This window comes from Mugil cephalus, chromosome 1, assembly GCF_022458985.1.
Source record: "Mugil cephalus isolate CIBA_MC_2020 chromosome 1, CIBA_Mcephalus_1.1, whole genome shotgun sequence".
NCBI lineage: Eukaryota > Metazoa > Chordata > Actinopteri > Mugiliformes > Mugilidae > Mugil > Mugil cephalus.
In genome coordinates this window covers 44,032,076-44,046,488 of record NC_061770.1, presented here as the reverse complement: position 1 = coordinate 44,046,488, position 14,413 = coordinate 44,032,076, and the positions used below count along the sequence as shown (strand labels likewise).

The 14,413-nt window shown below is 42.2% G+C and overlaps 1 protein-coding gene across 2 annotated transcripts in view; it reads right to left on the bottom strand.

The window, feature by feature from the left end:
- Window positions 1-837: 837 nt before the first annotated feature.
- Window positions 838-14,413, bottom strand: part of LOC125021640 (protein Dok-7-like) — a 34,907-nt gene continuing 21,331 nt past the window's right edge. For both annotated transcript variants that reach the window (XM_047607802.1, XM_047607881.1), the window contains 4 exons: window positions 13,884-13,972; window positions 12,331-12,400; window positions 5,898-6,077; window positions 838-2,325 (listed from right to left, as the gene is read on the bottom strand). In XM_047607802.1, coding sequence (XP_047463758.1) covers window positions 2,189-2,325; window positions 5,898-6,077; window positions 12,331-12,400; window positions 13,884-13,972 — 476 coding nt within the window. In that variant the 3' untranslated portion in view covers window positions 838-2,188. The remainder of the gene's footprint in view (window positions 2,326-5,897; window positions 6,078-12,330; window positions 12,401-13,883; window positions 13,973-14,413) is intronic.

Below are 14,413 nucleotides of genomic sequence, written 5' to 3'. Positions count from 1 at the left end.
GATTTGCATAGTTCATTAGACTTCTGCCGCTAGTTTCTCAAAGGCATTAACTTGAATTTATTTATATCAATATTTGACAACAGCGAGCGTCAGTGACTACTTACGTCGGATAAATGAGCTTCCACTGCGCTGTGTGGTTTCGTGTGGACGACGTCAGTGTGAGACCTGGAAGGTTCTACATCGCTTCCTTGAAAATATGCGAAAGAAGAACATTCATTCATTTTCTGGAGCTGCAGCCCATCCCAGAAATCATTGGGACGGGCCGATAGATATTCACGATCACATGCACACCTACGATTCAGGCAAAGGGAGGGAGAAAACGTGCAAACTCAACTGAGGAAGGCCCGTGTCGGATGCGAGCCCAGAACATTCTTGCTGTGAAGCATCAGTGCTAACCACCAGACCACTGTGCTTTTTTTTGTCGATTTTTTACAGCCTGCTTTGCATGTGTATTAAACTAGTAATGAGAACAAATTTCAAATAAAAGACACATCTGCAGCCTTTTACTCTCCATGTGACTCGAAAATGTTTTTTTTTTCTCTCTCTCACAATTTCAACACATTTAAAGGGGACATGAAGAGGGAGAAAAAGGAATCTTACATTTAGAGTTTCTACATTTAGTAGGTGGCGTGTGGCACGTCTGCCAGCTCAGAAAAGATGATAAAACGCAAAATCTTGCAGGTGTGTTCCAGACTATTTTTTTAAACAGATTTTTATTGGATTTGTTAAAGGTGTAATCGGGAGGGACTTGAGTCAGAGTTTGACGTGAAACAAACAATCAGTGCTTTATGGATCCACCATTTGTTCTGGTCTACGTACTGAATGAAAACAGACACATCAGTGTTAACGCTGCTTTATATAATATGGTACCAAACTGGTTCATGGAGAAGAATCTCATCGATGGTCTGCTGTACTCTCCACAAAATACTCAACACATCAAAGCAGAAGTTATAATTGTAAATAATTTACAAGAAAAATAGTATTGCATGAAAAGAATGTGAGGGAGCAGGCGCGGTCTTTGAACTCCTTCCATAATATCTTTACTGTACATAAACCTCTCCACGTGTGTATTTCATGACAATCCACACCACCTAGATAGAAAGAAAAAGTATTTACAGATAACCAAAATAAAGAGTATAGGTAAAAACTGTTTCCACTACGACGAGTAGCTCTATAAAGTACACAGCATTTTTTTTTTTTAAATAATTATGGTAAAATATCAATGTGCACACACATAATAAGGAATAATAATAAGGTTATTACTGAGTCTTTTTCAGTCCATAATTAAAAAAAAGTGATGGCCAAGAGTGATTTAAAAAAAAAAAAAAAAAAAAAATCCAGCTTTGCATAATTCATGAATACGTCTTCTGAGTAAATCTATTACGTACGAACTGTGAAGCAGAAAAGAACATAGCAGCATTGAGATTCTGTTCATATGATACACACCGATCCATTAGCCACAGCCGCCCTGACAAAAGTCACCATGTGCAGTGTGGAAGTGTTAAACAGAACCATTACTTGCCCTGCTTCTAAACATACTTTCTGTCTTTTTTACAAACAGCTGGACTGAATTTTTCACAGTAAGACTGGATGAAAAATTTATCCCACTTTGAATATACAGAAAAAAAAAATGTTTTGTGCGCGACTACGTGTGGAATTGCGGATCACTGAGGAATAAATGAGTGTTAACACCTTATGGGAATAAAACCCAGTCTCCGCTTCCTCTCCTGCCGCCGTCCTACCTCAACCTCCCAAACAAAGACAAAAACAGCAAATTGCATGTTATTAGAGACGGGCCGAGTGAGCTGTGAAATGCCGTCGCTCCGGGGGGTTTATCAGAGCCGGTGACTCAGCTCAGGACTGGCACATCTTCCTCCGAGTAAGCCTGACATGATGCCACTTAATGAGATGTGAGAGTTCACGAAGAGGACCGAGACTGAAACGGTGCTACTCATCCCGTGTCAAACGTTCCGAGGGAGCTCCGTCTTACAGCTGGACATAAAGTGGACACTGGACAGATGGCGATAACTGAGTGTCTGTGTACTGGCCGATGCAGCCTCCAAAGAAATCTATATTCAAAAGACGGAACAGAACGGAGAAGGAATCCTCAGAGTCACTGCAAACGTTACGGGAGCAGCAGGCTGGCGGTGGGCGGAGCCGTCCTGCACACGTCGACATTTCAGTGAAGTCAATGCGGCGTCCCCTTTCTCCTCAGCTCTAGAGTGTGCAGACCCTCCTGACGACCCAGGGCGTGCTGCGTGCCGACTTTGTGGGCCGTCTCCGTGGCGGTGATGTCGATCTGGGCGTACTTGGTGGAGCTCTTCCCTGTCGAGACACAACAGCTGGATCAGACTTTGGTTTTTTAGTGTTTCAATATGTATCACTTGAGCGAGTTGAGAGCGAGCATCCTTCGGCTAACTGAGAATAAAGTCTGTAGATAGGAAGAAAAGAGCCTGACCCTGAACGAGTTTGTTTAACTACTAATCTCTGCGCTAAGCTAACTCCCTGCTGGTTATAGCTTTGTTTTGTTTTTTGCCATTTTAACAGAAACAGAAACATTTTATCTCATTGACTGATGATGTTCAGTACCTGAGAGTCATCTTTGTGTCTGTTATATTTCACATAAGAACTTAAGAGACTCCAGGGATCACGTGCCGATAGGTAGTACAGTAGTGATGTTCGATACCAATCTGATACTGATACTTAAAAAAAAAAGTAGTATAGACATCAGAGTAATTTATTTATTTACATTATTTTAAACTCCTAAGTTCATTGAGCCTCATTTACTATATTTACTATAAGTATTGAAAGTATCAATATTTTGATTTGAGAATCAATTTTAGAGCATAAAGACCTGGTATCAGAAGTATCGACATTTCGGTATTGATCCTCACATCACTATAGTAAAGCAGCACTGCTTTCTGGGGCATTCGCATGTTGTATGCGGTTTGTTTTCTGCACATCCAGACCTAGACTAAACTAAACAAGCAGAGTTCCATCAATGTTGTGCTCCAAGTTGGTGTGAGCAACTTTTGCAGATAAATAACACGTCTGGATTCGCAATTAGAGTGAGCGCGAGCCTCTGAAGTTAAATCACACTTGACACCAACTATGCTAATTAATGGCAGGACACAGTAAACAACACCATTCCTCATTAGTAGTGTGCTGTATGGATTTAATGATGAATCGCGTTATAAAAAGTTTCCAATGGTTCTCCATAGATTTCATGTTCAAATGTGTTATTATGAGAAAATAACAAAATGTAAATGAAGGTTTGAATAGCAGACGTTATAGTTATTATTTAGTGGCGAATAAACCAAAGGATTAATCCACTACTTGACAGACTAATCAACTCATCTACAAAATAATTACGTATTATGAAGAAATAATCCTTTCTTAATTTATTATTGTTAGCGGATTCTGCCGGTTCGTGCTGGAGACAACAAAAACTCCTCTGAATCATCTTCTGAAAAACACACAGGATTTCGACAAGTGATGGAAATCTAGACAAACACGATAACGGAGAGTTCAGAGGGAAGCCGATCTCTGCCCTCGCAGCCAATTTGATTGCTTCAAATAAGCGGCTGCGCAACACGGCACAAGAAAAATATGCGAATAATTAAAATTCCTCTCATGCAGCCCTCAGCACACACATCGCTTGCGTTGCCACCATTTGACGTCCTTCCCTTTCTGGAGACCAAATGCGAAAGATGCCCTGGTTTAATCACAGAATCACCTCCGATGTGCGACGTTATCGACGTTATGTCTCCTGACATGTGTATTTCAAAGTCTCGTCAGTCTGAGGAAATCAAAACCAGCTCGTCTCAGCGCACCGACGGTCCCAGGAGGAGGATCCCATTAGAGCCGGTGAATTCACAGCTGTGATCCCGAAGGCCCCGTGCCCCCGTTTGGGCGGCGAGACGGGACACCCCTCCTCCCAGGTGACAGATTAATGAGGCCGCATGCCGGGATATAAACGGTGCTGCTGACATTAGGTATTAACCTCTTTCATGTCACGGCCTGAACGCTCCTCGTATTCCTCAAGGTAATGACGCTAATGGCCGACTCGTCCGTCAATTACAGCCGACCGTCCCGTCTCCAGTGACGGGAACTCAGCTGTCTTTTAGCGAGACGAAAGAAAATCACCTCGATCGCTCGCCAGTGATTCCTGTAAGTCTGACGAGGTGAACTGCAATTACAGATAAATCATGTACCTACGGCAACTTTCCGTCCCCGCTCGATATTGATGCGCCGGCTTACGGCGACGTCTCGCTCATGTGTCTGAAGGATCTGAACGCAAAGTGTCTTGTGAGAAAAAACTGCTGCACGAGTCAAAGCACGAGCCTAAATGAGACAGCCTCGCACACTGTGGGAACAAAACGGAGAACACGGGGGCACCGGGGTCACTTTGCTTTCATCGTGATGTGAAAGTCAAATGTGTGTGTTTGTATTTTCACTGGAAACACAAACTTTTGCATTAAAAATCCACTTACACTCTATTAAATGTCCCTATTAGAAAAACTCATGAATTTCTAATATGAATCTGAATAAGCAATGAAGGTCATTTTTTTTGTGTGTGTGTTGATTTTGCAGTTTAAGGTGACGATGGGCAGTCACAGCACGTCCTTTGGTGTAGCGCTCTGTTGTGGAAGTTCACGCATTCATGATTAAAATGCATGAACTTAAAAGTGTTTAATACAAATATACAGAAAGAAAAGACTGCTTAAAATCATTTAGAGTGTACACTGATAACAGCGAATAACAATATGTAACTTGGGTTGATTGGGTACCAGTTTGTGGCACTACCTTACTGCAAATATGAGCTGACTATAACAACAAAGTGGGTCATTACACTCACAGACCACTTTATTAGGTAAACCTTGCTAGTAAAAGGTTGGGCCCCCTTTTGCCTTCAGAACATCCTTAATGACCAGACCAGCGTGTCTAGCACCAACAACTGTACCACATTCAAAGTTCTTCCTCATTCTGATGCTCGGTTTGAACTTCACCAAGTTGTCTTGATCACTGAATTGCAGCCATGTGATTGGCTGATTAGCTATTTATATTAACAAGCAATTGAACAGGTGTATCTAATAAAGTTTATATTGTATATTGAGAGTTTCACAAAATACAGCAGAAGCAACATAGGTGACAAACTGTCTTCCTTACTGTTGGACTAAGACATAAAATTAGCTAGTATTTGTTTTTTTCTTGCTTGTTTGGCTATGTTAGCTTTATCTTGCTAATTTTTCTTTATTAGCCAAGTCTTTGTCCATTCCAACTGTTTCATCTCGTCATCGAATCCACATGTAAAAGCTGTAACAACTGGCTTTGATGGGTTTGGCCTCAAACTTACGACTGTATGAACGGACAGAGCTGATTATGAAACATAACACAAGCACAATGTAGTTTGCAGGCTGCTATAGTATTAACATTGTATATGAAATGCTGCTGGATGTTGATCACGAACCAAAACACTGGACATGTTTTTAACTGGTGTCTAGTAGTAAGATAAGAGCTACTAATTCATCCTGGTGGACCAGAGATTAGTCTGATTCACCCTCTGTGGACCATGAATGTAAATGGAAATCCATTACATACTTTTTAAATAAACCTGTTTTATTTATCAATTACTATTCGAGTCAATCTAGTAGTGCTGTCAGTTTGGTGCAGACTTTACTTGCTGCTAGCAGCAGATTGCTTTAGCTACTTTAGTTAGAATCAGGTCCTGAAGGATCCTGTTATACCACAGTCTATCATCCTGACTGTCAGGCTTTATGAATAATGGTAAAATGCTGCTCGCTTTACACACTTGACAGCAGAACACTGATGTGTTATAGACGAAATGTCTGGAGAACAGCCCTTTTACTTAGACCCTATTTAAAACCCGTCCTTACTCTGAGACGGCAGATGTGCGGCCGTCCCCCTGGTGCCGTGGCCTGGCTCCTGCAGCTCCAGCTCCATGTAGTTGAGCTGTTTCTTGGACGTTGGACTGATGGGAATATTCACATATGTCACACCTTCACTCCGGGGCCGTTCAGGAAGTGGAGCCTCGGGAGGGAAAACAAACACCGCACCTGAAATTATAAGAGTAAATGAAGCTCAGATGGTGTTTTATCATTTTTTATTTATTTTTTTTAGAGGTGTGAACATGTTTTTATCAAAATCCCTTTAGGAAACCAAAGGCGGGGAGTAATCCATCCCGCTTGCTAGCGTCTCCGTGCCTCTATTGTCGCCCAAACGCTATTAAAAACACATGAAAGAGGCAGGCATTTGGGTTCATTACAATGAGCGGCCGAGCTGCATCACTGTATCTTTAGATCCACCTCTGTTCTCCGCACTGGCCGTTTTCCTCGTAATGAAAAACGCTTTTAATACATTTCAGGTGACAATGGGAGTTCTCCAACAAAGAGCTGGACCAGGCCGTGATTGCTCAGACGCTACGCCGTGTCAATCAGTTCATTCCTGCTGATGGGGATGTAAAGACGAAACAGCAGCTGCCTCCTTTGAAACAGGATTAGTTTTTATCACCGTAACCTCGGCAGAAAGTTCGTGATGAGGAAATAAAAGATATGACTGGTGTTATTTTAGACGCCGTCGTCAAACGTTTCCAGCAGTAAAAGTCTGAGGCAGTCGAAGGATCGGCGGCTGTGCTGGAACACAGTGTTTGTGGAGGCTAATTCCCCCGGAGGCGAATTATGCGTAATAAGCTGATAGGCCCCAGAGAAAAATTACGGGATACGTTATTGTCGTTTTGTGCCTTGAGGAGCTAAATCTATTAATTCTCTTTTAATTGAAGCTGTTTTGTTACTTCTAGCATCCACATATATATGGAGAAGGCACAAATAAACATGCAAGTTAAAGGGAAAAAACCTTTTCTGTACTGGTTTAGTGAGAGAAACTTTTCAAATAAAACTTTAATTAACATTTCAGGAGCCCGTGCAGTTGATCAAACGGTGCAGTCAGCATAAAAAAAAAAAAATTAAAAGGTGTTAAATAAAACTAACATGAAATGTCCCCTAAATGCATTTGAACTGAGTAGACTTTTCCTGTCAAACACACAAATTATAGCCGGAAAGTTGCCTCAAGTGCGTCGTCTGTGTAATCCATTGTGCTTGATGGATGGTTTCCGATGACAGGAAGCCCCCAGGCGGCTTTTACCCGTCATAAAACTAAAGGCCAATGCCGGACAAAGTGTAGAGTCGAGTTCATCGCCGGTTGCGGAAAACGCCTTTTTAGTCGCCGATACAGTTTAAAATATGCGCATATTTTAGCACTGCGACATGCATCGTCGAGCACTTTTTCGTCGCTCGTATCCGCGACACTAAAAAGACGGCTACAGCCTCCAAAAACAAGGCGAAGCACAATCAAGGGTATCTTTAAATTAGCATAACTTTAATACTTCTCCTCCCCTTTGAACGGGCCCGGCTGAAAGCACGATATACTCCATTTATCCTCAACAGTGATGTAAGTGTTTGTTGTGATGTTTTTTTGGACAACGGCGCCGTTCATCTGAGTCATCCAGCCAGGTTGTCAGATTAAAGATTAAAGCCTTTGTATAATCAGGTATTCAATGTGGGTTTATTTAAAAATCATCCGAGCGCGGCAGTCACACGCTGCCAAAGATAAAAGTATTGAATCCAAGTAGATAGCGAATAGCTAATAGGATAAGATGACTAAATACAGGGCAGCATGCACTCCAGACTTCTAGCTCTTTTACACACACACACACACACACAAAAAGTTTGTGCTGGCAACAGAAAAGCCGACTGCATCATCCCCTCTCCGTCGCCCGGGTCTGGGCCAAACACGTGCTCTTGAACACACCACGAAGAGCCAACAATAAACTAACAAACACACTCTGCGACTGCGTGAGAGGAAATACATCGCCATGCCAGCAGGTGGCAGTAGTCTGTGTTTGCCACTTGGAAGGGAAAGAACTAGAACTACAGATAAATGGTGAGACACACAGATCAGGCGTAACATTATGACCACCTTCCTAATATTGTGTTGGTCTCACTTGTGCCTCCAGTTGTGATTCATTAGAGAATGGTGTCATTGCTATGGGGTGGGGGTACATGTCTCAGTAGCATCCACACGAATGCCAGGTCCAAAGGTTTCCCAGCAGAACATTGTATTGTCACAGAGCTGTGTGCAGAGCTGGCCTTAATTAGGCGTACACTGTACTGTCTTGTAAGAATCAGAACTTATGAAATGCATAAAATACATCTTTTTTTTGTTTTTACATTTTACCTGCGTCTTCCTAAATGGCACCAGGCAGTGGCTATTACCCGCAGCCCTGAATCATCAACCGCAGGGGACACTCACACAATCAGCGAGAAGCCATTAGACGCCAGCAGAGTCTCGGTGGGTGCAGCCTTTGGCAACGTCTAACCTAATTGATCAGACACCAACCAGCCCTTGAAAAGGTGCGGCGTTTTTATAATGGCTGCCATTACATCAGCGGGTTTGCCCACAGCTCCAAGGCTCGGGGACTTTTCAATAATGCACTTTGCAGATCCTCCGGGGAGAAGGAGGGGGGGTTAGAGGACATACCTGGAGGAGCTCAGTGACCCAGACTCGCAATGTCAACTGCTTTTGAGGGAAAACACGGCCGCACTGACAGCTGTGTCTTTGAGCTGAGCAGATTTTCCACTTTTAAACATTTCATCGTAGCGGGGAGACGTAACGCTGCGGTCTGGAGATGAAGAATGGGTCTAAATTAAAGTCAACGGAAGAACTGAAATAAACACTAAATACTGAAACACCCAGACCGAACCACAATAATCTAATGCATAGGTCTTCAACGTGGGGTCTGTGACCCCCTAGGAGGTCCACAAGGGTATTGCAGGGGGGTCGCAAAATCTTTGGTTGATATTATAATGTATATATATGTTTTATTTTATTTTATTTCTTTGAACACAAATTAACATGAATCATATTTTAGTTGTAAAGTGTATATAGCTTAATATTGAATGCAAAATGATAAAAATAATGTATATTACGATCAAAGCTATTTTGACGTTGGACTGAATGACAGATCCAACACTTTTTTTTCTTTCAAAATTTAGACAAGGGAAATTGCTTGTAACTCAGAGCAGGGTCGTTAATTATCACCTCGTTCCGAGGCTGTATCTGAATCAGTTTATCTCAATGGAATGACTTGCATCTTCACATCCTCCTACAGCGTTTACTGCTTCCTGCTAGGCGCTAGCTTCAGCACAAAAGGATGCGCTTGTTTTAGGTACCGTGTGGGAGTGGGTGGTGGGTTGGTAGCTGTTTCCTGTTAATGGGATGCTTTGGTGCCAATATGGAGATCCAATGTGCAAAGTGATACAAGCTATAGCTGAATTGGTAGAAGAAGAAGAGGAGTGTCAAAGTCGAGTTAATATCTGCTTGAGCTTGAAATGAAGGCTATTATATATATATATTTTTTTTTTTACACTTCATGAGTATATTGAAAGTGTTAAAATTCTTAATTTTAAGCATAATGATGCTTTAAACATTGTCCACTGATCGTGACTATGCCTTTAAGATTAAAATAATGCAGTGTAAAGGTCACAAACTGTTTTTTAATGGTCATGTAATGATCTGCTGTCATTCCAGGTTCAGCCACCAGGTGGAGCCTTTTACCGTTTCACAAACTGGAATTACAGTTTTTTTTTTGCTGTAGATAATCGCATCTCCCTGTCATTTCAGTAAGAAAAAAGTCAGCTGCCACTCTGCTAAATGTGTTGCAATCCTGTTGTTGAACACTAGTCCATAAATAAATACTGTCTGGCAGCTTTCCAGTTTGACTAGCTATGCGAGGCTCAGGCTGACAACGCCGTTAACAATCTGAGTATAAATACATTTTAAGGTCAAATCAACATCAAAGGACTACTGAGAACAAAGGCCATGTGTCACATCCTTTCGTGGTCACCGTAAACACTGCTGGATTTACCGGACTGGTAGGAGTTGCTGCAGTGGTATTTACGGACATTTATTGCGGCTAAGCCGCTCTTTGCAGCAGCTGGACTGGACACAGTAAATAAATACCTCAGGTACGGGATCATTTTATGAAAAACACATGTTTATAAGAGACTGATAACGTTGCAGGTTATTTATTGTGAAAGGCTGTTTCCTGTTCCTTAGGACTTTGGCTTATCTGCGGTTTCATTAGCACATGGAAAAAAGCGTCCACTGTATTTCATTCACCGAACTATGATCCAGTGATCGATTTTCAACGTGGCTGACTCACGTCCAGCTCCACAGCTGAAGCTCGCCTTTGTTTTGCTACATCTTTTTTCTACAGGGACACGTGTGATTTAATTATTAAATTTATTACATAATGCCATGAGTCACTGTGAAACCTCACTGCCTCTGAACTGATTTATTATGAGCGAACGCAGATTGTGAGCGAGATATTATTTAACCAATGAGTAATATGTAGTATTTTCTAATACGGGTACATTCTTAATTGCGGTTTTGCCCACATCTTCGTGTGAACCTCGTCCGTCCTCCGCTCCCACCTCCGCTACCTGCCTGCAGCAGCAGCAGCGTGATGACAGGAGCCGAGTCCAGTGCGGAGGTACCTGAACGTGACTGATGGGTTCGGTGCCACGCGGCGACAGCTGCTGGGACTTTCTAGGGCGGGATGCGCATTGGACTGCGGGCATGTTTCTGGGTGTGGGATGCTTAAGTGACCAAACGTCCCGCCGAAAACCGTCCTCCCACGTCACATCAGCGCAGGTAGGCTGTCACACTTCGCTGCACTTTCTGCTCGCTGACACATCTGTGCGCTCCCGCTGCACACCCCGGACTTTTGTGCGAGTCACGTTACGTAAAATGCAGATGAGGAAATAAACAGTGATGTTACATGAGCCCTGCACTGTGCCACGGAGACGACAAGTCCTTTGAATGATGCCGGATTACGTAATTATTTCTGAGAAACGGTTTTTGAGTGGTCGAGAGTTGTTGAGAGGATTTCTAATAATGAAATGATGAAAAGCCATAACAAAGTAAAGTAACTGACAGATTTTTTTTATAACTTTTTGAACCTGAAAGTACAAATTTTGTAAAATGCAAGATAAATGTCACAGCAGGCCTTAAAAGATACAACATCTTCTTAACTCGTACTGATTAGATTCCAACCTGGCTGTTTACATGAGCACCGAATAAAATCAGATGAGATAAAACATAATAGAACTTTCTTTTTACGTGCAAACACCTCTAATGCTGTTCAGTCTTGAATCTGCTGGAAATATAACAGAAGTAATTTCCCCAACTGAATTCATTCCACAGAACAACAAGAAGGCTTAAAATACACAGCCCACACTGATTCAGACTTTAGCTTTTTTTAACAACTCGTTGTTTCTGCCACCTCCGTGTTTCTGTCCCTCCTGGCAACTCTTAATGACACCTCATGTTTACCACATGCGGCAAATAGAGACGTGATCAGATCAGGCAATTACATGGTTATTAGGTGCTAATATTTCCCTGTTGAAATGGAATTAATTCATTTCAGTCTGCACTGTCTGAGCTAGTCAGAGCAATACAGGGAGGTGCAGGCCTCTCTCCACATTAACACTAACGCTTTCTACTACCGACATCAGGACATAATCTAAATCCAGGTTCTAATAGTTATTCCTTACATCATAGGTCTTCATAATTTTCCTCCACAAAATTAAATTTCTTTAAATAGACATTAGCATGAATCCAACATGTTTCAGTAAAGGGATAAATGGCGGCAGAAGACGTCATCTTTCAGTCAGCATTTATTAATTATAATAAATTAGACATTGTGCATCTAGCATCTGCATAGTTTGATCATTCAATAGTATTTGGATGTTTAGAGCTCGATTTATTGATCGATGATTTATAATAAATCATCATGTAGATGATATGCTACACAACCTTTGTTCAGTGATAATTAAGTTTCATAGAAGTAGTTTGTAGAGTAGCTGGTTTTCATTTGTAACCTGGCTAACGGCTGGTGAAAGCCGGCGTCGTAGAAGTTTATATGTTGCTCCGTACCTTAACGAAAATAATTTCCCATCAGTGTCACAGTCCATTGCCCTGAATACATAAAGCCCAGTAAACATCAGATGTGTTTGGTGTACGTGTTCCTGCCATCACCCTCGTGCCGGCCTGCTCCCACAGACCCTTATTCATTTCAATTCATGCACACCGGGTAACAGGTCATGTTGATTCAGGTGCATCAATTTCATTCATTTTCCGTAAGTGAGTCCTGTGTGTTGTAAAACCCGAAAAACTGCTTACAATTGACTGTCTTGGTAAAATAAAAAAAACAAAAACAAACAGTTACGTGTATTATTTAAAGTCACTCACCTTCCATCTCTTGAAGCAACCTCTGTTGTCCATAGCTGCCCATAAGCTCGTACTTGCTTTTTTCCTCGGCCTGAAACACAAACACACAGTAGTGCTGTTGATTAGAATTAGCAGCGACCATACCCATCACAGGAGTTTGTTACATAAGAAGAATGATGATGGCTTCCTCCTCGGCAGCTCAGTGGACACGTCAGGGGTATTTATAGAGGGAGGCTACATTCAAGATTCACAGAAGACACGTGAGGAAACTCTGGTCGCTGTGGACAGATGACGATGCCTTTCTGTTTGCAGACCCTTAATCTGTGATACCAGACAGAAGCTGTGGTGTGAACATCAGTGGTGGAGTACGGCCATATTGATCTGACTAAGAAGCCACTGACTGCAACATAATCACGAGAGGGATTCCTTAATGAAACCATTATCACATCACTGGAAATGTCTCCTATTTCCATCGCGTTCCTGGTAAGTCATGTTTGAGTCGGAGCTGATAAATATTGAGTAGCAGTTACTTTTACAGAAATACAGAAAAGAAAGGACACGCGGCTAAAGCTGGATATATGCTTCTTTATCGTATTTGGAACGATGCTAACGCCAATGAAGTTTTGAATGTGAAGTTGATGCATCTTCCATGAACTTGCATTATGCTCATCAATAACACATCAGTGGTTGCATGATGTGGAAATACCTGACGTTCCTTTAAGAAGGAGCTCCGAAGCAACTCATCTCTCCTCATGTTTCTTCTCTCACTCATATGTTTGATGAGAGGATGGACCCTAACACATGCAGCGTCTGTGTCCCACAGTTCCCTAAAAGAGCCTTTAAGGCCAAAAACTGCAGTACCTTGAATGGCCACTCGAGGCTTGTCTCCAAAAGTGTGTGAAAAAAGATTCCCAACACGAGCCTCACAGTCTGGTGCAGGATGAACTCTACGCGCCCGTCTCAGCTCTACTCGTGCTCCGCGACATCCTACATTTTTTAATCAGTCAGGGAGTTTGGTCAAGTCAGCCAACCAAGATCACAATGGCCAGACCGTGCAATGAATCCTTGTTTTAGGGTTTCTAGCCTCGAGAAATAACCGCGAGGTTCAACAGCACGACAAACAGCAACACCCAAGTTGAACCAGAACATCTTCCGACAACGCAGACCAGCAACTGGATGTTATTTTCGAGGTCATCTTGTCCCAGACAACTATGCTTGACTACTTCTTTTTTTACGGCTGAAAGCTTCACGCCTTCCTCTGAGAAAACACTGAATCCAAGAGGTCACGCTTAAAAGGCTCTACATAGTGAACATCAAGTGCAGTTCTCCAACGCTTTCGTTTCAGCTTCAACTCCTTTTTCTAATGCACATACTCTATGTGGTGACTGGCCCAACACGCTGCTGCTCTATAAGCTGCCACTTATTTTTTCTGACTTCAATCAGCTGATATTCCTGTGATATCACACATTTCCCTGACAACGTTCAGCTGAACTCCGAGCACAATGAGTTACAGAGTCAAAATGTGTCAGCAGTTGATAACATTAAGCCGATTAGAGAGTTTGGGACCGGCCTACCTCCGAGTTCCTCTCCGGTACCCGACTCTCCATGAACTCATAAGCAGGATCTGCTCTGCGTCTTTCCTCTTTACCATTAATCCTTTTGTCTGGAAGGGAGGAAAAAAAGAAGAACATAGAGTATTTTATATATATATATATATATATATATATATACACACACACAAAACTAAGCCGCAATAGGGCAGGAGATAATCCCGCATTGTGCTTTTTAATCAGTTTTCTGAACCAAAGCAGACAAAGTGTTCTTTTGATGTAAATGCCTGAATTCTCACAGAGCTGGAAGAGAAAAGAAATAACACTGGACTGAGTCATCAGCTCACACTAGTGCAAATTATCATAAATGGGTAAATAGCATCATTTTGCCGTGGGAAAGAAAATCTGTGTTAATCGTGGGTAATGTGCACGGGGCACATATCACAGGCTGCACGCTGGTACGGAGGATCAACATGTAGCAGGAAACTTAACACGTATCACTGATGCTTTCGGTTTTATGACGTGGTCTTTAGAGGCAGACGGATGAGTACCAC